General features: G+C 37.0%; 2 protein-coding genes, 1 long non-coding RNA gene and 1 pseudogene across 6 annotated transcripts; 2 read left to right on the forward strand and 2 right to left on the reverse strand.

The window, feature by feature from the left end:
- The first annotated feature begins 6790 nt into the window (after nucleotides 1–6790).
- Nucleotides 6791–8242, forward strand: LOC111432597. The gene is made up of 3 exons (XM_023069536.1): nucleotides 6791–7162; nucleotides 7287–7371; nucleotides 7464–8242. Exons 1-3 carry the CDS (start codon nucleotides 7148–7150, stop codon nucleotides 8021–8023), a joined length of 660 nt encoding a protein of 219 aa, XP_022925304.1. The 5' UTR covers nucleotides 6791–7147; the 3' UTR covers nucleotides 8024–8242.
- A 2040-nt stretch (nucleotides 8243–10282) lies between these two features.
- On the forward strand, nucleotides 10283–11824 carry LOC111432618 (annotated as a pseudogene).
- Nucleotides 11825–14001: 2177 nt separating this feature from the next.
- On the reverse strand, nucleotides 14002–14689 carry LOC111432631. Its single transcript, XR_002708662.1, has 2 exons — nucleotides 14178–14689; nucleotides 14002–14094 (listed from the first exon to the last, which is right to left on the reverse strand). It is a non-coding gene; the product is annotated as an uncharacterized LOC111432631 (long non-coding RNA).
- A 427-nt stretch (nucleotides 14690–15116) lies between these two features.
- Nucleotides 15117–17293, reverse strand: LOC111432629 (two-pore potassium channel 1-like). 4 transcript variants are annotated; one of them, XM_023069577.1, is made up of 4 exons: nucleotides 17207–17293; nucleotides 17057–17114; nucleotides 15612–16849; nucleotides 15117–15496 (listed from the first exon to the last, which is right to left on the reverse strand). In XM_023069577.1, exons 3-4 carry the CDS (start codon nucleotides 16493–16495, stop codon nucleotides 15355–15357), a joined length of 1026 nt encoding a protein of 341 aa, XP_022925345.1. In that variant the 5' UTR covers nucleotides 16496–16849; nucleotides 17057–17114; nucleotides 17207–17293; the 3' UTR covers nucleotides 15117–15354. The 4 variants fall into 4 exon arrangements, with proteins under 4 accessions (XP_022925345.1, XP_022925344.1, XP_022925346.1 ...); XM_023069576.1 differs by having other exon boundaries at nucleotides 17037–17114; XM_023069578.1 differs by having other exon boundaries at nucleotides 15612–15739; nucleotides 15911–17114.
- Nucleotides 17294–22570: the final 5277 nt, after the last annotated feature.

Consider the following 22570-nt stretch of genomic DNA (forward strand, 5'->3'; position numbering starts at 1 on the left):
CCATCATATTCCAAACATTCGATCAAAGTCTTCATCACGTCTCGATATCTACCATATATAGAAACACTTCAAAATCTTAGAATTAAATGTTTAAATTGAGTTTAAAACATGTCATAATCCGATCAAATCGAATCCACGAGCAGGAGCATAAGCTAATCCAAAATCTTAAATAATAAAAGTGGAAACATTGAATTCAATAATAGTAAAAAGTTTAAAATTATTCTAATCCAATAATAATAATAATAATAAAATAATAACAATAACCATCCATTCATCGCGTGAATAACACATCCAAAGTCGCGTTTCCCACGCGCTCTCTCGTTCGTACACACGCGCCTTCCGTTCGACCCCATCCACTTCGGACACACGTTGTTTCAGCTTTTTCTGACGTCACCCAAACAGCGCTTTGACGCCGTCCGCAAATCCAATGGGATTAACTTTCAACCGTAATTAATGAAGAAACGTCACCGTTATCTTCTGACAGGATGGTTGCCAGATGGATATGAGGCTCGATAGTTCCAGTGGGATCCACGTGGCTTTGTTTTATAAACTGGTTGACTTTATTGACCGTTGAAATTGATGACGTCATCGTTCCATCATCCCAAGTGTTCGGATTTTCTCTATTTCTTCTCTTTTTTTTCACTATTTTTTTAATAATAAATTCATGGGGGTTTTCTTTAAATTAAGAAATCAATAATAAATGAACTTATTATGTTTTTGTTTTTAGGTTAATTAAAATTTTATAAAATTAAAAAATGTCACAATAATTTTTAATTTTTATAATAATTTTAAAAATAGGGTTATGGGTAGTTCTAGTTATAGATGTCTAGTTTCTTATCATCAGCTCTGCAATATCTTTGCACCAGGACATTTTGATCGAAAGTCATGTCACTGTGTTTCAGAACTTTTCGGTTCTTGTCATACCAAAATTTGTACTCGAACATGTCAGAACCATAGTTTATGAAATAGCACTTCATAGACTCGGCGTCAAGTTTGTCACTCTTCTCTAGATCAACACGAACATATGCAGTACAACCAAAAGTTCTCAGGTGAGAGTACTTGAGTTCTTTTCTATCAATACTTCTTCAGGCAACTTGAACTCCAAGGGTACTGACGATCCTCTATTGATCAAGTAGACTGTTGAATTTAGAGCATTGACACATATTTTCTTTGGTAATCCATAATGAATCTTCATACTCTTTGCCCGCTTATTCATTGATCTGTTCATCCTTTCAGCAACATCATTTTGTCTTGCTTTACTAGGAATTGTCCTCATTAATTGAATTCCCTCAGCTGCACAAAATGCTTTGAATTCATTGTCAGATCTCAGACATTTGATCTTCAAGCCGATCTGATTTTCAATTTCAGCTTTCCACTTCTTGAAGGTGACAAACACATCTGACTTGTATTTCAAGAAATAAATCCACATATTCTGTTGAAATCATCGATGAAGGTGACGTAGAACTTTGATCCGCCAAGGGATGGAACTGGAGATGGTCCCCAAACGTCTGAATGGATCATTTCCAACCGCACTTTCTTCAGTTCTCTGGCAGTCTTTGTGAAGTTAACTTGTTTTTGTTTGCTCATAACGTAGTTCTCACAAGGACTCATATCAATAGATTTTAGACCTTCTAAAACTACTTTCGTAACCAACATCTTTATTTCTTTGACGCTCATATGTCCAACTCTAGTATATCATAGTCGCACAATCATGTTCATACACCCTGCAGTAGTGTATAAGGTTCCAGATTTTGTGTCACGTGCTACCACCATAGCATCCTTCACGACCTTCCACGAACTCTTCCCAAACTCTATTGCATAACCAGTGTTATCTAAATGATAAATAGAGATTAGGTTCTTCTTGAGACTAGGAATATATACGACATCCTGATTTCCTGCGTGAGCTTTTATGCAGACATCCCCTTTCCTTCAATCTCCAAGGCTTTGGTGTCGGCAATATACATCTTCTCGAAATTTTTAGACTTGAAATTTCGGAATAGCTCTTTATTTGGAGATGAATGAAAAGATGCACCCGAATCCAAAATCTAGGATTCAATTGGACTGTCTACGCTGAGGATTAGAACATCCCCAATGTCTACAACTGAATTTATATCATCATCATCTTTTATTTGTGATTCTGTTTCCTCTTTGGTCTTGTACAATCTTTCCGAAAGTGACATTTTTCTCCATAATTCCAACACATTACGTTTGGTTTGTTTGGAAAATTTTTATGGTTCTTTGATTTTGATCGATCTTTGTTTGGGTCATTCGATTTACTTCTTCTCCTTTGGTCAACACTGAGAGCACTACTAGATGAATCTCCAGTTTCTCGTTTGCGAATACTTTTGCTGAGAACTATATCTCAAATTTCATCGAACTTCAGTTCCTCAGATCCTCGGGAACTGTTGATCGCGGCAAGAACAGCATCCCATGACACGGACATCAAAATCAATGCTTTAATTTCATCTTCGAAATTAATGTCCACCAAACTCAGTTAACTTATAATCATATTAAGTTCATTTATATGACCAGCAACAAATCCACCTTTCGACATTTGTAGATTGATCAGCCTCCGCATCAAATATACCTTATTCACAGCCGACGGTTTTTCGTACATATTCGATAATGCCTTCAACAAATCTAACATTGTCTTCTCCTTGATGATGTTGAACGCCACGTTTCTTGATAATGTCAATCGGATCAACCCTAAGCCTAATGATCCTTGAACTTCCACTGTTCCGTGGTCATAGTATCCGGCTTCACCCCGAATAGGGGTTCATGAAGATCTTTTTGGTACAGATAATCTTCAATTTGCATCTTCCAGAAGTCAAAATCGGATTCATTAAACTTCTCAATTCCAATCTTTGAACTTTCCATCTTCACAGATCGTGGTGAATCTCGCCTCGCTCTAATACCAGTTGTTAGGATCGCACAACAACGCACACACTCGGTCAAGATGAACACAAAGAACAGGATATCGACCTTTTTTAACATGATCTAAAAGATATGATGGTATCATTAAAATTAAGAAAACATTGTCAGTAATTTTGCTTAACTTTGTATATCGACCTTCTTAGCTTACACACAATATGTTCCTTTGCTCTCGCTAAAAATCTTACTGCTAATTTATGAACATATATTTGTTCATCGAGATGAAATTTTAAGCCATAATAAATTATTAGTTTTATCATTATTCTTAACCGATCAAGTATAATAAGAAATCGAGATTTTTTCTCTCAATTTGAAAAGGAATCTACGATAACTTCGACCCTAGAAAGATTTTTTTGAAAGATCCCTAACTAAAATAAAGGGGAAAGCGGGTGTGAATGAATAGAGTGGGTATGATTGAAATGCCATTTGACTAAAAGGCTATACGGCTATGAGCCTAAGTTATGAAAGAAAGCCATCAACACTTGGCACCAAACCACACATTTCCTAACATTTCTAGTCTATACAAAGTCTTGATAGTGACCAAAGCTAATAAGTTCTTGTTCTTTTTACACCAAATAGTCACTGAATTGAAGCATAAAGTGGTCGGTTCGCCAAGGGCAGCTCCATTTTCCATCGAGTTCCACTTACTTTCTCTTTATCGGTCGAACCTTGGTTTGATTGAGACATGTCACATCCCAACTATAGTAATGGCCCTTGTGGTCCTTGAAAGACATACAAATACTTGGAGCTCAAAAATATCTTCGGACTCGTCTTTCTGAACTTAGATGATGAGAGGTCGTACAAAGAGTTTGGGATTATCAGTTATCACCATTACAAGACCTTTGTGTCCTTAGAGCTAAAAAATTGTGCCCCTTTTTGAGGCGCATGCATGTGGAATTGTGGGGTTTTTTTTATGGGCACTTGTCCTACAAAATGACTTTTTACCAAAAACGGCCACTACAAGGAGCTTAGATCCTCCCCAACTTATGAAGATGTTAGATTTATCGATTCACACACAAGCTTATCACTATAGACCTCAGTTCGTAAAATCTAACCATTACTCTTAACTGTTTCTCGTACAACTGTTGCAACATAATAGTTTCATGTTTCGTCATCGATTGGGTATTCCTTCTTATCGTGTTGTTGGAAGACTTGAATGATACACACACGTATATAATAGAGAGAGGCATCTCGAGCGAGTGGTGCAATGGAGTTGGGGTCTCTCAATCTCCATAGGGTGTGTTTGGGGACATTTAGGAACAAAAGAGAAAGGCATATATCCAAGGCAACGCAGGCAGTGGCAAAGAGAGGTCCACAATGATGTGGGTGATGAGCACTATGAGTGGCAAACCACAAACTCTCAATATGCCCTTTGCCCTCCTCCTCCTAATCTAATGTGTGGCTTGGAATTTGGATTCCTCTTTCCTTGGGAGACTATCAATGGAATATACCTTAGAAAAGATCGGAAAAAAAGCTGCAAATAAGCGTCGGTAATGGCCGAGATTTTTTAAAGAGAATTCAGTAACATGTTTTTACAACATTCTCGTACGTATTTTGTTTTCTCTCAAACTTATTAACCAATCTTAGGCATATCGATTACAGGTATCCTAAAACTATCGGTATTGAAACTTCTATCGACCATCATAATAGGTATATTATTCCCAGCATTCATGAAGATCGCTTCTATGTTTTTCTCCTGCTCTTCAAATTACCGTTTTCAAATAGGAAATTATTTATGGAGACAGAGTTGTACGTCTCTAAAAAAAATGGATGATTCCAAGTAAATCTTTTTAACGTTTAATTTTATTTAATTTTTTTCGCTCTAAAATTTTGTTAGGATTTCACATAAAAAAAGAAATAAAAATTGAGATGTGATTTAATTCGGAGGATATTTGATAATAATTTTGAAATGATTAAAATATTTTTTTTAATTCAAAACCTGTTTTTAATTATCAATATCATTTTTTATAGTTTAAAATTATAAAATAAATAACAAGTTAAATTCTTTTAGAATAATTTTAAATAGGATAAAATTAAGGACACTTTCAAAATTAGTTTAAAACATTTTTTAAATTTGTAAAATTACTATACACAATTGAAATTGAAATTTAAATGTAATTAGTCAACTAATTTTTTTAAAAAAAATAAAATTTATTAAGGATTTATTAGGTCCAAAATTAAATATTTTAATACGGAATATATTGCGTTTGTTAAGGTATCAAATTTATCTTATTTTATTTTAAAATTTAGCTTATTTGAAGAGGAAAGCCCCAAAGCGAGCCCAAACCCATGCCTAAATAGCAGCATCGATGCAGGCCCAACCAAACAAGTGGAGCCACCCCTTGGCCGGACACCAAACATATGTCGGAACAAACATCCACGTCGGCTAATTTAAGGAATGATCATGGGTTTATAATCTAGGAATACTATCTCCATTCGTACGAGGACTTTTAGGGAAGTCCAAAGTAAAGCCACGAGAGCTTATATACTCAAAGTGAACAATATCATACCATTGTGGAAAGTCGTGTTCATCTAACGGTTACATTTCAAACCATATATTTCCACAAATTTTAAGGATAAATTAGCAATTGTTGTGACTAATTAATTAATTAACCTAATTACTTCAGTGTTATGAGACACTGTTACGCCACGCCTATGGGGAGCTCATGCATTTTTGTATGTTATGTGTATTAGGATACTTCTCCATTATAATAAGTAAATATATGTACGTTCTAATATCTATGTCGCCGTGATATTATATGAACGCATATAAGAAGGTTGTTTACTGAATATTTTTATATTCACCCCTTTTCCCTCCTTTTGTTCAGGTGTTTATAGGTTGCTAGTCGAGGCGGAGAGCGTTTTAGAGCTGCACGGTCACAAAGGGGGTCGTTCCAGAACGTTAGTTCGTCTTTATATTCGGTTTGTAACTGTATCTTAATAGGAATTCTCCTTTTGTAATTAAAAAAAAAAAAAAATTTCAAAGTGTATTTTTTAAGTATTATTAAAGGTGGAGGAATCGTGTGTGGTTCCAATGTTGTACTAGGTGGGCCATCCTTTATTATTCTAATTTAATACCAAATTCAACATATCTTTGACTTTTTTCCTTTTCTTTTTCAATTAATTTTGGATTAAAGTCAACACAACTTTCTACGTTATACACTCTAATAATTTAGACATAGGCTTCAATAATGTTGGTCAAGAAATAATTGAACTCAAGAATGTGGGTGATCTATATGAACTCGATCTTCCTCTCGGTGAACGTTTTTTCTCTAAGCGTAGATGCCTCATCAAGTGGAGAGGGGAACGTAACATTCTTTACAAGGGTGTGAAAACCTCCCCCTAAAAAACGCGTTTTATTAACCTTGAAGAGAAGCACGAAAGGGAAAACTCAAATAAGACAATATCTACTAACAGTAGGCTTTTGATTCAGGATTTGGCCCGAACTGTTCGGCAGATTCCCACGCGTTACGCACCCGTTCGCCACTTTGTTCTCAACTGTTTCCACCCCTTTTGAAAGGCGAGACAAGCTACCTTTAGCTAGGAGCCTCTTTTCCTTCTGCCTAGCTCCCCGAAAACAACGTTAAACTTGCATGTGTTAAGCCTATAGCTAGCGTTCCTACTGAGCCAGGATCAAACTCCGATTTTGAGTATGATTGGGCCCTGCAGTGGTAGAACCTGGTGAACCGGGCGTACGAGCTCTTACACTTAACTTAAAGAAACTTCTACATAGGAGAAAACTTATATCTCAAGCCACGAAAACTTTTACCAACTACAAAATTCATGAACCACCAATCAAAAGCTCATTTCTTAACCTACAAATCTTAAAGGAACTTATCAAAAAAAAAAAAAGGGAAGAAAATGTTCCTAAAAGTTGCTTGAGTTACAAGTTTGTTTTGGGCATCTTTTTGTTGGTTGGCGAATCAGTAATGAAAAAGGGATATCATAGTGGATCACATGTGTGTGTAAAGTGTAATTACACAAACCCTAAAATCCCATCCTTCATTCCAACTATTCGACCCAAACCATAAAAATTGATCAACACGAAAATAGGGTTACAAAAAGACCGACCATACTCGAGAACTACACATGGTTACGTGTTGGGGTCTTATTGCTCTTTCTCCTACTACCATTGCCAACTCCCCTGTCTCCTCTGCTTCTACCTTTTGGGTCTAATTTATTACCCTTCCTTTTCCCTTCATCCCTAAACTCATCCATGGTGGACGCCAAGGTATCATATCTCGTTCCTCACGCCACACTCCTCTGTCCTGCTGATTTAGTGTGTGTTTTTGTTTGATTTTTTAATCTATATGTCTCTGTTGAGTTTATCAAAATGGGTTTATTGGGCTTTGCAGAAGGTTGTGACCATGGTACTTAAAGTGGACCTGCAGTGCCATCGGTGTTATAAGAAGGTCAAGAAAGTTATCTGCAAATTCCCTCGTGAGTACTCTGTTCTTAGACTCTGTTCTTCTACTCTGTTTTTTAGTTTCTGCAAAAAGGGACGGAAACCCAGTTTCTGTTTTGTTCTACAGAAATTCGAGACCAGATTTATGATGAGAAACAAAACCTTGTGATTATCAAAGTGGTTTGTTGTAATCCTGAGAAGCTGAGAGATAAAATTTGCTGTAAGGGCTGTGGGGTTATCAAAAGCATTCAAATCCAAGACCCTGAAATTCCCAAGCCCGTCGATCCTCCGCGGCCCAAAAAAGTCGATCCACCGCGGCCCCAAAAGGTCATCGATTCTCCTCCGCCGAAAAAGCCCGACCCAACGTCTCCTCAAAAGGTTGTCGATCCTCCGCCGGTCGTCGTCCAGAATCCCCCACCAGTACAAGCCAAGCCGGTACCAAGGAACACATGCGTGCCGGTTGCAGGGCACCCGCCGGCATACCCGATGGGGGTGTGCTGCAGGGAGTGCTATGAAGGGCGCGGTGGGGGCCCGTGTTACAGCGGGTTCGGTAGGCCGCGCTCATGCTGCGAGGGGTGCGCTTCTGGAAGGCCTATTTACGATAGCTATGGCGGAGGGAGGAGCTGTTACATCAGCCCCTGTGAGTATCTAAATGAAGAAAATGCGACAGGGTGCAGTGTAATGTGAGGCGTTGCAGCTCGTGAATGGTGCCAGTGACGTTCATGCGCACCTTATGGTTATATGATAATAAGGGAGTTCTAATTACATTACAATGTGGCCTGGCCTCACTATAGAGCTCGGTTTTGAGGCTTCAAGGGCGTGACAGAATAATAATTCATTTCATTATATTCATCTTGGTTATAAGTTTTCAATAATTTAAGATAGTTAAAAACGCTCATTCCTCAATTCCAAAGCTCTGAGATGTCAATGTATGTTTCATTTTTGTGATTTTGAGGGACTAATGAACGAGTAGAAAAGTGAATGAAAACCCGATTGAAGGTATTGAAACACTCTATGACTGAGCATTACTGGGTTGAGTTGATAACTTTCGATCAGCAAGAGCGAAGAGCGAGACAAAAATAATTACTTCCTCCACCTTTTTAAGTGGATGTCTTAATGAAATACAAAAACTAAATTGTAGCATCGGGATTAAACAAGTACGAAATCATCTAACTTTTCTTTTTATGGAGGGTACTACAATCTTTAGCTAAGAGAGATGATATCTCGTAGTAATAAAAATAATCAGTAACTAACTTATTTGTAAGCTCTAATCGTATCCATGGCTTAATTAGTCATAAGAGAGTTGAAGCCTAAGCTTTACAACTATATAAGCTTCTTGAAGGTCAAAGTTTTTGGGGCCGTTCATATGCATGTCATAAACCCAATCTGAGTTTGGAAGTTGTTCACTTATTATTGGCACCATTTTTTTTTTGTTCGTTCGTTCGTTCGTTCGTTCTTCTTACTTAACTAGCTTACATTGTCTAGAAAGTGAATTGTCAGTATCCTAAATATAGAAGACACGACCTCATCATAATATCATCTCTAAGACTAGCTGACGACCCTTCCACAGGACCATAAAATCAAACTGAATCTAGGGTAGCGGCTCCATGTGATAGCCAACTACTAAGTTTAACAGTGTGGTCCCTCGTCTTTCTCAAGACAGGCTTATGGAGTAGCAACCCAGTTTAAAAGGCTCTTGACTATTTCCACATACAAAAAATGATCAAACTATCAATAATAGTTCAAAAGGCACTTGTTTGTGCTGAGAGTGCTTCAAATTCAAGTTTATGGTCTAATAGACTTGGACATATGAGTGTCAAAAGAATGTTGATATAGGTCCTTGTGAGAGATGCGTTATGGGCAAACATAAACGAGTTAGCTACATAAAGATTGTTAGAGAATTAAAGGAAGTGCGGTTGGAAATGGTCCATAAGAGACATTTGGGGACCATCTCCAGTTAGGACATCTTCATCAATTATTTGAGCAGGTATGAATTTATTTCTTGAAACACAAGTAAGGTGTGTTTGCCACCTTCAAGAAGTGGAAAACTAAAGTTGAAAATCAAACCGATTTGAAGATCAAATGCTTGAGGTTTGAAGATGAAGGAGAGTACAACAAGTTAGAATTCAAAGCACTTCATGTAGCTGAGGGAATAAGGTTAGCGAAGACAGTTTCCGGTAGTACAAGACAAAATGGTGTTGCTGGAAAAGAGTATGAGGGTTCATTCTAAATTATCAAAGACATTTTGAGTCGATGTTTTAGATACAACAACCTACTTGATCAATAGAGGGTTGTCTGGAGTTCAAGTTGCCAGAAGAGGTACGAATAGGAAAATAACTCAAGTACTCTCACTTGAGAACTTTTAGCTGCACTGTGTATGTTCATGCTGATCCAAAGAAGAGAGACAAGCTTGTACTTCATAGGCTATGGTTCTAACACGTTCGGGTACAAGTTTTGAGATGACAAGAACAGAAAAATCTTGAGATATTGTGATGTGACTTTTTATGAAAATGTCATGTACAAGGACAAAGAGAAGAAAGGTTTCGAGACAACGAATCAAGTGAGAGTTGAGAATGAGTTGTAAAAAACACTTAGTAATGGTATAGCAGATACTCAAAAAGCTTCTGAGACTATTGCTGAGGAACTAGATGTGGAGTAAGTGACACTATTGTTGAGGAACCAGACACCTAGTAGATGTTGAGAAGATCATCCCGAACTTATCAGAGTACCAGATAGGTATGTACCTTTATTGCACTATTTGGTGCGAACTGATAAAGGGGAACCAGAGTCCTTTAATGATATGCTAAAATTGGATGGTACAATCAAGTGGGAGCAAGCCATAAAGGATGAGATGAGTTGGATGTCTAGGCTTCAGAATTGTATTTCTCTTTATCAACTGAGATTGAGTGCGTGACAATAGCTGAAGCTAGAAATGAAATGATATGGATGACATGCTATCGAGGCAAAAAGCAATACGAGAAGGTTTCTTATATAAATAATCAGAGTGTCGTACAGGCAAAAAAGTCCTCTCACTGTTTCAAGCACAATCCGATAATTCGCCACCCAAAAACACCCCTCCAAATTACCAATGTCTTGCTACAGGTATACGCTTCTCAAGAAACCCAGAATCCGAGCGCCTCTGATGATGAAATCTCGAAAAATCCCGATGGGAAATCAGGTTCCTCGTCCAAAAGCTCCGTTTGTGTCAATCCCAGAACCCCCAGAGCTTCGAAACTTCGGAAGCAATCTTACGCAGCCAGGTATGCTTCTCTTTCGTGAATATCGGAGTTCTTGCTCTTCGGTACTTTCAGAAGCTATTGAAATCAAGGAAAGAGGCGATTCTTTTTAACGTGACACTGAAGATGTTTTGGAAGTGCCGAGATATGGAGGGTGCAGACAAACTGTTCGACGAAATGCTTAACAGAGGAGCTAAGCCTGGTAATCTGACATTTTCTACAATTATTACTTCTGTTAGGTTGTTTTCGTTGTTTAATAAGGCTATTAAGTGGTTTGTGAAGATGCCTAATTTTGTTTGTAATCCTGATGATGTCACAAACTGTGCTATGATTGATGCCTATGGACGTGCTGGTAATGTTGGCTTGGCTTTCAGCTTGTATGATCGTGCAAGAACAGAAAACTGGCGTATCAATCCTGCAACATTCTTGACATTGATTAAAATTCATGAAGTGGCTTGGAACTATGATGGGTGCTTGAATTGTGTATGAAGAAATGAAGGCTATAGGCATCAACCCAAACTTGGTTATATATGCTATTGGTAGGGCTAAAAGGCCATGGAAGATCAAGACCCTCTACAAAGAGATGATTAAAAATGGACTTTTGCCAAGTTGGACATCTTATGCTTCTCTTTTACAAGCCTATGGGGGAGCCAGATACGGTGAGGAGGCTCTCCTTGTGTACAAGGAGATAACGGAAAAGGAACTGCAGCCGAATGTTATTCTCTACAATATACTTTTAGCTATGTGTGCTGTGAGTCACACTCGCATTCTTACCGTAGCGGAACAAGCCCAGCAAATAAGTCAACTGTGAGAAATTCGTCCTTGGTGGACAACGTCGGCCTATGCTTGAGGCTCAGGTCACGTTTGTGAGAAATGTTTTAGAAAACGTGAGTGAGGAATACATTTGATTGAAGAATTGAAGAAAGCAACGTTATATGGCTATAAGAAAAGAAAGGAACACTACGGCTTAAATAGCATATAACTCAAGGTAAGAAGAATGATGTCACTTGTCATACCCCCCTCTAATACATTTTGGGGTATTTTAGCCGTGGCGAGTATAGACATGATTTTGGTGAACTGTCATATATTGACACAACATGAAATAGTAAAAACCTATCTAAGATGAAAGCATGTAAAAGGGATTTGGAACAAACATGCGACCATGGACAACACGTCTTGGACAAGTATGACCGGGACATCCGACATGCGCCATAGACAACACTCCTTGGACAAGCATGATCGTGACACTATATTGGCTACATCAATGAAGCCATTGACAATTCAGGGCTTGATCATGAGTTTATAATTAAAATTTTGTTAGCTACTATTGGGTATAAGTAGCGGGTGGAATTGGGAGAGAAGAAAGAGTATTTTTCACCATTGGCATGAGACCTTCTAGAGAAACCAAAATCAAAGTTACGAGAATTTTGCTCAAAATAGACAAATATCTTACCATTATGGAGAGTTGTGATTCGTATCTTACCATTATGGAGAGTTGTGATTCCTAACAAGATATTCTTCCGAGTTAGTAGAGTTAAAAGGCTTCTTTCACTAGGAGAGTTATTAAGGCTTCTTTCAGAGTTGATATTATTAAAAGCATTGAGTTTGATCTTTTAAAATTTTTATAATTTCTTGGTCAGAACTCTGTGGTGTGCAGTTAACATGGTACTGTCTTCTTATTTCTTATCTTTAATTCCCCATTGAAGTCGTTGGGTGTGTCTATTATATATTCATACAGGTCCTGAAGCAGTGTTATGCTTGGCACGTTGTCATCTCATGCCCTTCCAATGGACAAACATCTCAAACCCACATGCTATACATATTCACGAGACTTCCATTCCTTCTCCATTCATTGACAAAATGGGAAACTGCATCATCTTGCCTTGCGTTCACTGACCATCGAAGAAGGTAACGACCCCGAGTTAGCTACAATGGTCGATTCCGCAACTGAACAAGGTAACGACCCTCTTCTCGATGTTGTTCCATGCCTGAAAGAGCTTGAAAATCTTCTGGTTTACTTGAAGACAGCGTACTCGAGTGGAGGAAGAGCAAGGGAGGTGAAAATTGTTGTTACTAGGGAACAGTTTAAGTTGCTGTTGGCAAATGCAAAGAAGATGCAATCTGTACATGATAGAGGACCCCGTAGAGGGCGTCGAAAATGGCGGCCGACGCTGTCTGTAATCTTGGAGGAAGAAGAGTTTAGAACGAGGTCCGGGAAGGAAACTTGTGTAGCTTAGAGTGATGATGGAGATCAAGTAGAAGCTTAAGTAAGTGTGTTTATTTGGGCAGCCTTATTTGTGGCAGTCAGCCAAGCACAAATGGTCTTCCAAAGGCGGAGAAAGAAATGAAAAGAGGTTATATTTAAAGTAACATAGAAGGATACATAAATATAGTTGTAATGTTATATTATATTATATTTGGGTATAGAATTAGATAACCAAATCTAAAATAATATTTTTTTTTCAAGATTTTATTTTGAAAACTCAAAACAAACTTGATTTTGGTATTTAAAACTCATTTCCAACCTCAAAATACTCAAACTTACAGGCCTCACTTATAAATTAGAGGTATACATGAATCGAGGTGGGTTGGGTTGAGAGAATTTTTTGGTCCAACTCAAAAGTCCGAGTTAGTTGGATTGATAACCCTAACCCAACCCAATCAAAAAAATTTCACAACCCAATCTAACCCTCTATTTTCGGGTGGTTAGAAAAAGTTAATTTTTTTAAAAACTTTTTTTTATCTACCATTCCTAATTATTTAATAAAATCTTAGATAAATATTAAGAGTTTACAAACAAATACAAATCAATCTATCATCATTCAAATCAACAAATTCTTTATCAATAAAGGAGAATTTTAACGTCCTAACATAGTTCAACATTGTCATAAAACTAAAGATAATTAAATATCAGTATTTTCCAAATAATTAGATACTAAAAAAATACAAATTATGAAAAATTTTAACGTCCCAACCTAGTTTAATATAGAACTAAAGATAATTAAATTCCAGCAAAGATAATAAAAACATATTGATTTAGGAGCTGCAGTAAACACTAGAATGATAAAAACATATTGAGCAACTTTTAATATTGAGAGATCATTTACTTTCTACCAGAAGTCCCGTGAGAAGAAAAAAAATCCTAAAAGATCTTTACCATCACTTTCCCACCAACACAAAGACAAGAGTTCTCAAGTCTCAAAAAATGCATTCAAGAATCCATAGTAAAAAAACAATGCGACTCAAATATATGCCCGAAGCTTATAAGAAGACACACTTATGAACTTATTAAACAATTTTGTTTGAAAGTTGAATGCACCAATCAGCATCCCCTTTTAGAATTCTTTTACTCTCCAACAACTCTATATTCCTCAACATCCTATGATTACAATTTTTAATAATACAATTCCTTCTCTTAAAGTCCTTGTCCCTAAAAATCCTCTAAATATATAAAAGGATTTCATTTCATCACATTATTATCCACCCACAACATCAATATTCACAAGCCACATGGTTTACAGCCTAACAGTTCTTCCAAAACTCAACTTCAGAGATCAGATTATCAACACCAATAATAATAAGAGCATTGAATAAGGAAAACTCACATTATAATTGAAGCTTTTCATCAATGGAGAACAACCCATTGCTAATCCAATCCTTCTCGGTCGATATAAGCGCAGAATAATCGGATTGCTTATTGTTCTGAATTGTTCTTTGATTGAGCAAAGGATTAGAAAAAGAAAAGATTCCATTCTTTTCCTTCTTCATACCCTGCAATCCATATGAATAAAAAAAGTGATCAGTTCTAAGAGGACAAAGTAACCGACCAATCAAGCAAATGGACAACAATCTCATCACGTTTCCATTTGTTTCTTGTCTTATGACTAATTAACCCCCTTCTTACTTCAACTCCCGCACCAAAATATTGCTACCTGTACAAGGTCATTTCAGTATTTTCACATCAAAACTATGGCATCTTGAGAAAAAAATGAGAAACTGATCAGCCAAGCAAAGTTTGAGAACTTTTGAAACTCATCACTTATAAATACCATCTTACAAGAAAAGAAAAAGGACTCATAACAATCATCTCTCACACACATTTTCTCTATCTCTCTCTCTGTCTTTCGCCATGGACATTCAGGTCATTCAAACAAAGGTTCTCCAACACAAAGACCAGCTAACTGTTGTAGCAGCAGTTTCAGTGGTTATGTCATTGTTCGTATATGCAGCGCCCCGGTTTCTAAGTATTCTAGCATTCTTTTGGCCTCTCTTTCTCTCCACAGCCGTACTTTTGGTGGCAATGACAGCCTTTGGAGGAGGTTTCCAAGTTGGAACCGAAGTTCATGGTGAGAGAGCAGGTGAAAGGATCCTAGATTATGTAGCAGGACGGCCTGAATACGCCGAATACCAATACAAGTACCAATAAAAGATCATTCGTCGGTTGTCAGTCGATTTAGACATTGATGTCTTGAAATTCATCTATGTATGCTCACTTTGTATGCTGAAACTACCAAAGAATTTAGTGTAATAAACACAACATGTATTCAATTCTAAAATGGTTTGTAAATAGAATCGGAGTGCAATAATGCATGCATTCATCACATATTCTGTTTGAATCCAAATGGGTAAAGGAAATTTCTGATGAATGATCAGTTAAAAGTTAGCCATGAACATGAGGCTTATATCTACTAAGAAAGTGGACAAATTAAGGAGCAAGGATCACCTCATCGATGCTCTACGTGAGCTATTGTCTGATATGAGTTCGGGTCAATACGCCGACGACTATGAAGTTACTAAATCAGCTTCTGTTAAGTTTCCTGATTGATCAATGTCAAGCTTATAAAAAGTGTCAAGTATTGGAGAAACATCTTCCTGATTGATCTTTCCCATTTCCTTCAGTTTATATACAACAAATTCAGCAGCACTGATATATCAGGTTGTCAAGAAGTCCAAGATACATGCAAGAATTGAATAAAACAACAGAACTATGGTTAGGATATGGGCAATGGGGAAGAAATATAAAGGAAAATCAGGCTTACCTTACTACTTTATCATGATCAAGGTCTGCTTCTTCGAGATCAGAGAAAGTGAGGTCTCGGGAGAGAACCCTATTCACTAGTGATTTCTGTCTCCTCTCGGCGCGTAATTCGGCAAGGTACAGAAAGAACTGTGCCAAGCAGATGGTACTGCTCATTATCCAAATGACAGCAAAAACACGACCAGTTGTTGTAGAGAAGCTCTTGTCCCCATAGCCAAGAGTTGTGATTGTGGAACAAACACAATAAAAGGCATCTGTGAACTCAAACTTCTCAACCAGAATCAAGAAAAGAATACCGACAACAACGAGAACCCAAAGGACGATTCCAGTCATAATGATTTTGTATTTGAGTTTGTGTGCCACAGACTCTCGAAGGAGCTCACCGGAGCTGATCTTTTTGCTCATGAAAATGGCCTTAACCAGATGAATTTCCTGCTTTTCGACAATGTAATTGGCCGCCCTGCTAAGAAGCATCCCACCAAGAGTAATTCCAGTGAAGACATAAGCACAAGCAAGTAGTTTTGCACCAATGCTATTAGGAACAAGATCACCATACCCAACAGTGGTCATTGTCACAACACAAAAGTAAATGGCATCAACAATCCCGTTTGTTTTCTTGCCATTGATTTGATCTCCAACAAGGAAGAAACAAAGTGTTCCTCCTCCCAAATAAATAGCCAGCACAACAAATACTTTCCTAAAACTAACTTGTTTAACAATCACACGTTGATGAGACGTTTCATCACCGTTTCGTGGTTGATTGTTATGTTCTAATGAACGTGAAAAAATTTCATGATGGATCGATTTTCTTCTCTGGAGAGAATTGCTCTTTTTGGAATCGGACAGCTTGGGAAGCAAGGATTGTTCAACATCACCAGACTCCATCTCAAAATCAACAAAGATCTTCTAACCAGATTTAAATTCTTGATTCCTAACTCAGAAGAGACTAATTTTTGGGGATAAACATAGAAAATCTCTATCCAATGATAGTAATCCACAAGCAGAAACCGGTGAAAGTTCAATTTTCCCAACCTTATTACATCATTTGAGGTCAATTTCAAGCACTTTCAAATATCACCAGAAGAATTATTGTTCTTAAACATAACAAAATCCAATGCAAGCAACAGCGATCCTCACATTTTATCAACAAATGCTGGAAAGAAAAGATAAGGGTTAAAGGACTTGATGATTATGAACAGACAGTACCATTAATTCCGCAGTAAGCTTAATGATTTCCCCCTGAAAATCAGACAAAAGTTCATGGGAAATCAACAGTAAACAGAGATATCAGAATAGTTCAAGACTTGGGTTTAAATGATGAATGTGTTCGTATTTAGAACGAAAAAAACTGCGTCGACTTTATTTAGAAGAGAACAAACGAAGAGTGAAGAAAAGCGATGTTTGAGAAATTGATAAGAAACCCAACATTCACTCTCTGGCTTCCACCTGCTTAAATCTTCACCACTGGGCATTAACAGGCCACCATTTTCCCGCAACTCGCTACCTGAAAACCACAAATCGTAACAATTAGGCTAATGCCTTATACAACAACGACAATAATCATTTCCAACTTGAACAATGGCATCAGATTCTTACATGAAATCAATCCGCGGAATGAACAATCACTTCGGCGAGAACTGAGAGGATCGAAACAACAAATTTACACAATCGAACTCGTCATTAACAGTATATTTTATTTATTTACCGTTATATATTTTTTTCTATTTTTAGGTATTAGTGGATAGTTTGTATCCTATATCATACTTTCGATCCCAATTTTATTTCTCTTTCTCATTCTTAACATGGTATAAGAGCACCGATCCTTAAATATCAAAATTTCCTTTATGGCGGAATCATCCAAATTCAGCTTCAAAATTTCGGATATTGATTTAACACATCCGTACTATATTCATCACTCTGATCAGCCAGGATATTCACTTGTTCCAATCAAATTAAATGAAGCAAATTACCAATCCTTGAAAATCAGTTATGCATGCTCTTATTGTCAAGAAGAAAATTGGCTTCATTGATGGCACAATTGAGGAACCGTCGTCACAAGATGCAAATTCAACCGAATTCGAACTCTGGAATCAGTGCAACAGTATGATAATATCTTGGTTAACTCATTCCGTTGAAGCAGATATCGCTAAAGGCATTATTCACGCCAAGACAGCTCATCAAGTGTGGGTTGATCGCAATTTTTCAAATACAAAACTCGATAGCAACGATGTCACAAGGAACCATGGCACTGTCAACATATTTCACCAAGCTCAAAGCACTCTGGGATGAACTGGAAGCGTACCGCACACCATTTACCTGTAATCAACGTCAAATACATATTGATCAACGTGAAGAAGACAAGTTGATGCAATTACTCATGGGGCTCAATCAGTCTTATAAAACGGTGAGATCTAACATATTGATGATGTCTCCATTACCAAATGTGAGGCAAGCCTATTCATTACTTGTACAAGAAGAGATGCAGCGTCAGGTAACTTTCAAACCTACTGAGAATTTCTCGATTGCATCAGCAGTGCAGAAGAAAACAATATATTCAAAATTCGCCAAGGACAAATTGTGTGAACACTGCAATAAAAGTGGTCATGCAATCAATGAGTGTTGAATTCTTAAGTTTCACTGTAAGTTTTGTGATAGAAGGGGCCATACATAAGATAGGTGTCGACAGAAAAATAATTCTGGAAGGACAAGACAAGTCAATCAACACAATAACCGTGGATATCGATCATCTGCAAATATGGCCGATGTTTCACAGTTGAATACAGAAGAACAGTCACCTAATTCCATTCCAAATTTTTCTTCTGAGCAATTACGACAGATAGCACAAGCCTTATCTGCAATCAATCATCACCCTTCTGGTAATTCTGACAATCACATCAATGTTGCAGGTTTGTTTCCCATATCTACATTATCTATTAACTCTGCGAGTTCTAATTCATGGATTCTCGATAGTGGAGCTACAGATCATATAGTATCAAAATCTTCTGTTATGACTGAACCAAAGGCTGCCATCATGTCTACAATAAATTTGCCTAATGGAGAGACAACACGTGTGTCACATACTGGCAATATTTCCCTTAGCCCTAACCTTAAATTAAACAACGTTTTATGTGTGCCTTCATTCAATTTAAACCTAATGTCGATTAGCAAACTTACCAATAACTTGAAATGTTATGTCACCTTCTATCCTGATTCTTGTGTTATGCAGGACTTGGCTACGGGGAAGATGATTGGCTCGGGTAAACAATTTGGAGGTCTCTATCATATTTCTTCATCTTCAATCAAATCTTCAGCTCATCAAGTATCTCAGTCATCTGATTTGTGGCATTTACGCCTAGGTCATCCTTCTTTTTCTCATTTTAAATTTCTAGCGGATCAATTGCATCTTAATAATGCGAGTTATTCTCATAATTGTAGTATCTGCCCGTTAGCAAAACAAACTAGGTTGTCTTTCCCAAGAAGTTCAATAACAACCCATTCTGCCTTTGATCTGATACATTGTGATGTTTGGGAACCACATAAAATTCCTACCCATTCTGGTTTGCGTTTTTTTCTCACTATTGTTGATGATTTTACTCGATGTACTTGGGTTTTTTTAATGCAACATAAGTCAGAAGTACATCATTTGTTAATGAACTTTGTTAAATTCGTTCAAACTCAATTTCATACTACTATCAAGATAGTTCGATCAGAAAATGGGACTAAGTTCCTATCTTTGCAACCATTCTTTACTTCTTGTGGTATTGAATTTCAGTGCACTTGTGTCTATACTCCACAACAAAATGGAGTTGTAGAACGTAAGCATCGCCATATCCTAAATGTAGCTAGGTCTCTTCTTTTTCAGTCACAGGTTCCACTTAATTTTTGGGGAGAGTGCATTTTAACGGCTGTTTATCTTATAAATAGAACGCCATCACCATTATTATCTAACAAGACACCCTTTGAAGCACTCTACAAACGACCACCTACATTTCATCATCTTAAAGTTTTTGGTTGTAAATGTTATGCAACTATAGTACATCCTAAGCAAAAATTTGAACCTCGGGCAATTCCTTGTGTTTTCGTAGGATATCCTTGTGGTCATCAAGGTTACAAGTTGTATGATATGCAATCTCACAAATTCTTTATCAGACGTGATGTTAAATTTTGTGAAGCTGATTTTCCTTTTTCATCAGCTTCACAAACTTCGACATTAGCTCCTTCGACTCCTGTTGTACCACTTCATGATCCATCCTACTCAAACATCCATCCTCCACCTTCTATTCCTTCACCTCCTATTCTTCCTTCACCTCCTATCCCTTCACCTACTACTCCGTCGTCTCCTCCACCTTCTCCAGATTTGCCCACTAATTCCAATCCTATCCCACCTGATATATCAGCTCCACTTCGACGTTCTACTCGTACTAAACAGTCTCCAGCTTGGCATAAGGATTATGAGATGTCTTCTGGAGCCAATCATTTAACCTCTAGCTTAAGTCCCGGCACTGACACCAGGTATCCCCTTCATCATTACCTTTCATTCTCTCATTTTTCTCCTACTCAACGTACTTTTCTAGCTCTTATTACATCCCAGACAGAACCTAAAACCTATGACGAGGCAGTTGGCGACCTGTTATGGCAGCAGGCTATGAATGATGAAATTGCAGCTTTGGAACGTAATCATACATGGTTTCTCGTTCCTCTACCACCTGGTCATAAAGCTATTGGTTGTCGTTGGGTGTACAAAATTAAATACAACTCTGATGGTTCTGTTGAACGTTATAAAGCTCGACTTGTAGCAAAGGGATACACTCAGGTTGAAGGTATTGATTACACAGAAACATTTTCCCCTACAGCGAAACTTACTACACTTCGTTGCTTACTCACTGTTGCTGCTGCTCGAAAATGGTTCACCCATCAGTTGGATGTTCAAAATGTCTTTCTCCATGGTAATCTAGACGAGGAAGTTTATATGTCTTTACCACCAGGTCTTTGCCGACAGGGGGAGAATACAGTATGTCGGCTCCATAAATCTCTTTATGGATTAAAACAGACTTCTCGCAATTGGTTCTCCATATTTTCTACAACTATACAAAATGCAGGCTACACTCAGTCCAAAGCAGATTACTCTTTGTTTACTAAGAGTAAAGGTACTTCTTTCACTGCAGTTCTAATCTATGTTGATGATATTCTATTGACAGGCAATGATCTCGAAGAAATTTAATATCTCAAGACTAGTTTACTCCAGAAATTTCTTATCAAAGATTTAGGAAATTTGAAATATTTTCTAGGCATTGAATTTTCTCGATCTAGAAAAGGAATTTTTATGTCTTAAAGGAAGTATGCTCTAGACATCCTTCAAGACACAGGTCTTATAGGAGCACATCCAGACAAATTTCCTATGGAGCAAAATCTGAAACTTTCTTTAACCGAAGGAGAGAAGTTGAATGATCCAAGTAAATACAGACGGTTGATTGACAGATTAATATATTTGACCGTCACTAGGCCTGACATAGCTTATTCAGTTCGTATGTTTAGCCAATTTATGCATGAACCAAGAAAACCACATTGGGAGGCAGCTCTTCGAGTTCTGAGGTACATCAAAGGCACTCCTGGTCAAGGACTTCTACTGCTATCGGAAAACAATTTAAGATTACAAGCATATTGCGATTTTGACTGGGGTGGTTGTCGAACTTCCAGACGATCTATTTCTGGGTTCTGCATTTTCCTCGAAAATTCAATTATTTCTTGGAAGTCTAAAAAGCAGACTAATGTGACCAGATCATCAGCAGAAGCCGAGTATCGAGCTATGGCAAATACTTGTTTAGAGTTAACTTGGTTAAGATACATTCTTCAAGACTTGAATGTTCCACTGTCCGAACCAGCATTATTATATTGTGATAATCAAGCAGCATTACATATAGCAGCCAATCCAGTTTTATAGTTTGAGAAAAGTTACAAGCTGGAATCATCAAACCGTGTTATGTTTCGACCAAAATGCAATTGGCAGATGTTTTTACTAAAGCTTTGGGAAGACAGCAATTTGACTTTTTGAAGGACAAGTTGGATGTGATTGACAAACACTCTCCAACTTGAGGGGGAGTAATAAGAAGATATTTTGCAGTAATAATTAGTTAGAATATATCTGAGATATTTAGGGAGTTGTTAGTATAGATTTGATTAACCGTATATTTTATTTATTTACAAGATTTACTTAGTTATATATTTTTAGGTATTAGTTGATAGTTTGTATCGTATTTAAACTAAACCTGAATGAAGATCATACTTTCGATCCCAATTCTATTTCTCTTTCTCATTCTTAACACAATCCGATTTCTTGGCGTCTAATTAAGAGAATAATTACTCAATAATGAACGATTTCACCAAACTTCATCCAAATCCCAAGAGAAAATTTAGTTGATCAAATAGTGAGCTTATAACATGATCTCATCGGTGAAAAGAAAGTAGATGAGTAGTCTTTTGGGTGATGATTTTGATTTCACGTACTTGAACAATAAGCTTAGCTTAATTTATAGGGGAATCATAAACAAACTAATTATTAAAAAAATTAGTGGTATTTAGAGTGGAGATGAAATTACACGTGTAAAAGGAATATTTGATCTTCTTATAATTATAAATAATACGTGAAAGATTTAATGATTATATGTATAAATACGACATATCTTATCGAATATGAGTTTAATTATAAGTTTACTGTGGCATCGCATATCATTCAAGTTTATATACCATGGATGAGTCTTAAAATCAAAAAAATATATCTAATTTGAAATATTCAAATTGAGCTAAATTAATAAAAATATCCCTAAACTTTATCAAAAGAAAAATTACCATTAATACTTTATTTCGAAAATAAATAAAGTTTTAAAATTTCACTGTTATTTTTAAATTTTTTAAAACCATAAAAACTTCTCACAATTTATTTTTATTTCTCTTCTTAAATAT

This window comes from Cucurbita moschata, unplaced genomic scaffold (genome assembly GCF_002738365.1).
Source record: "Cucurbita moschata cultivar Rifu unplaced genomic scaffold, Cmos_1.0 Cmo_Scf00039, whole genome shotgun sequence".
Classification (NCBI taxonomy): Eukaryota; Viridiplantae; Streptophyta; class Magnoliopsida; order Cucurbitales; family Cucurbitaceae; genus Cucurbita; species Cucurbita moschata.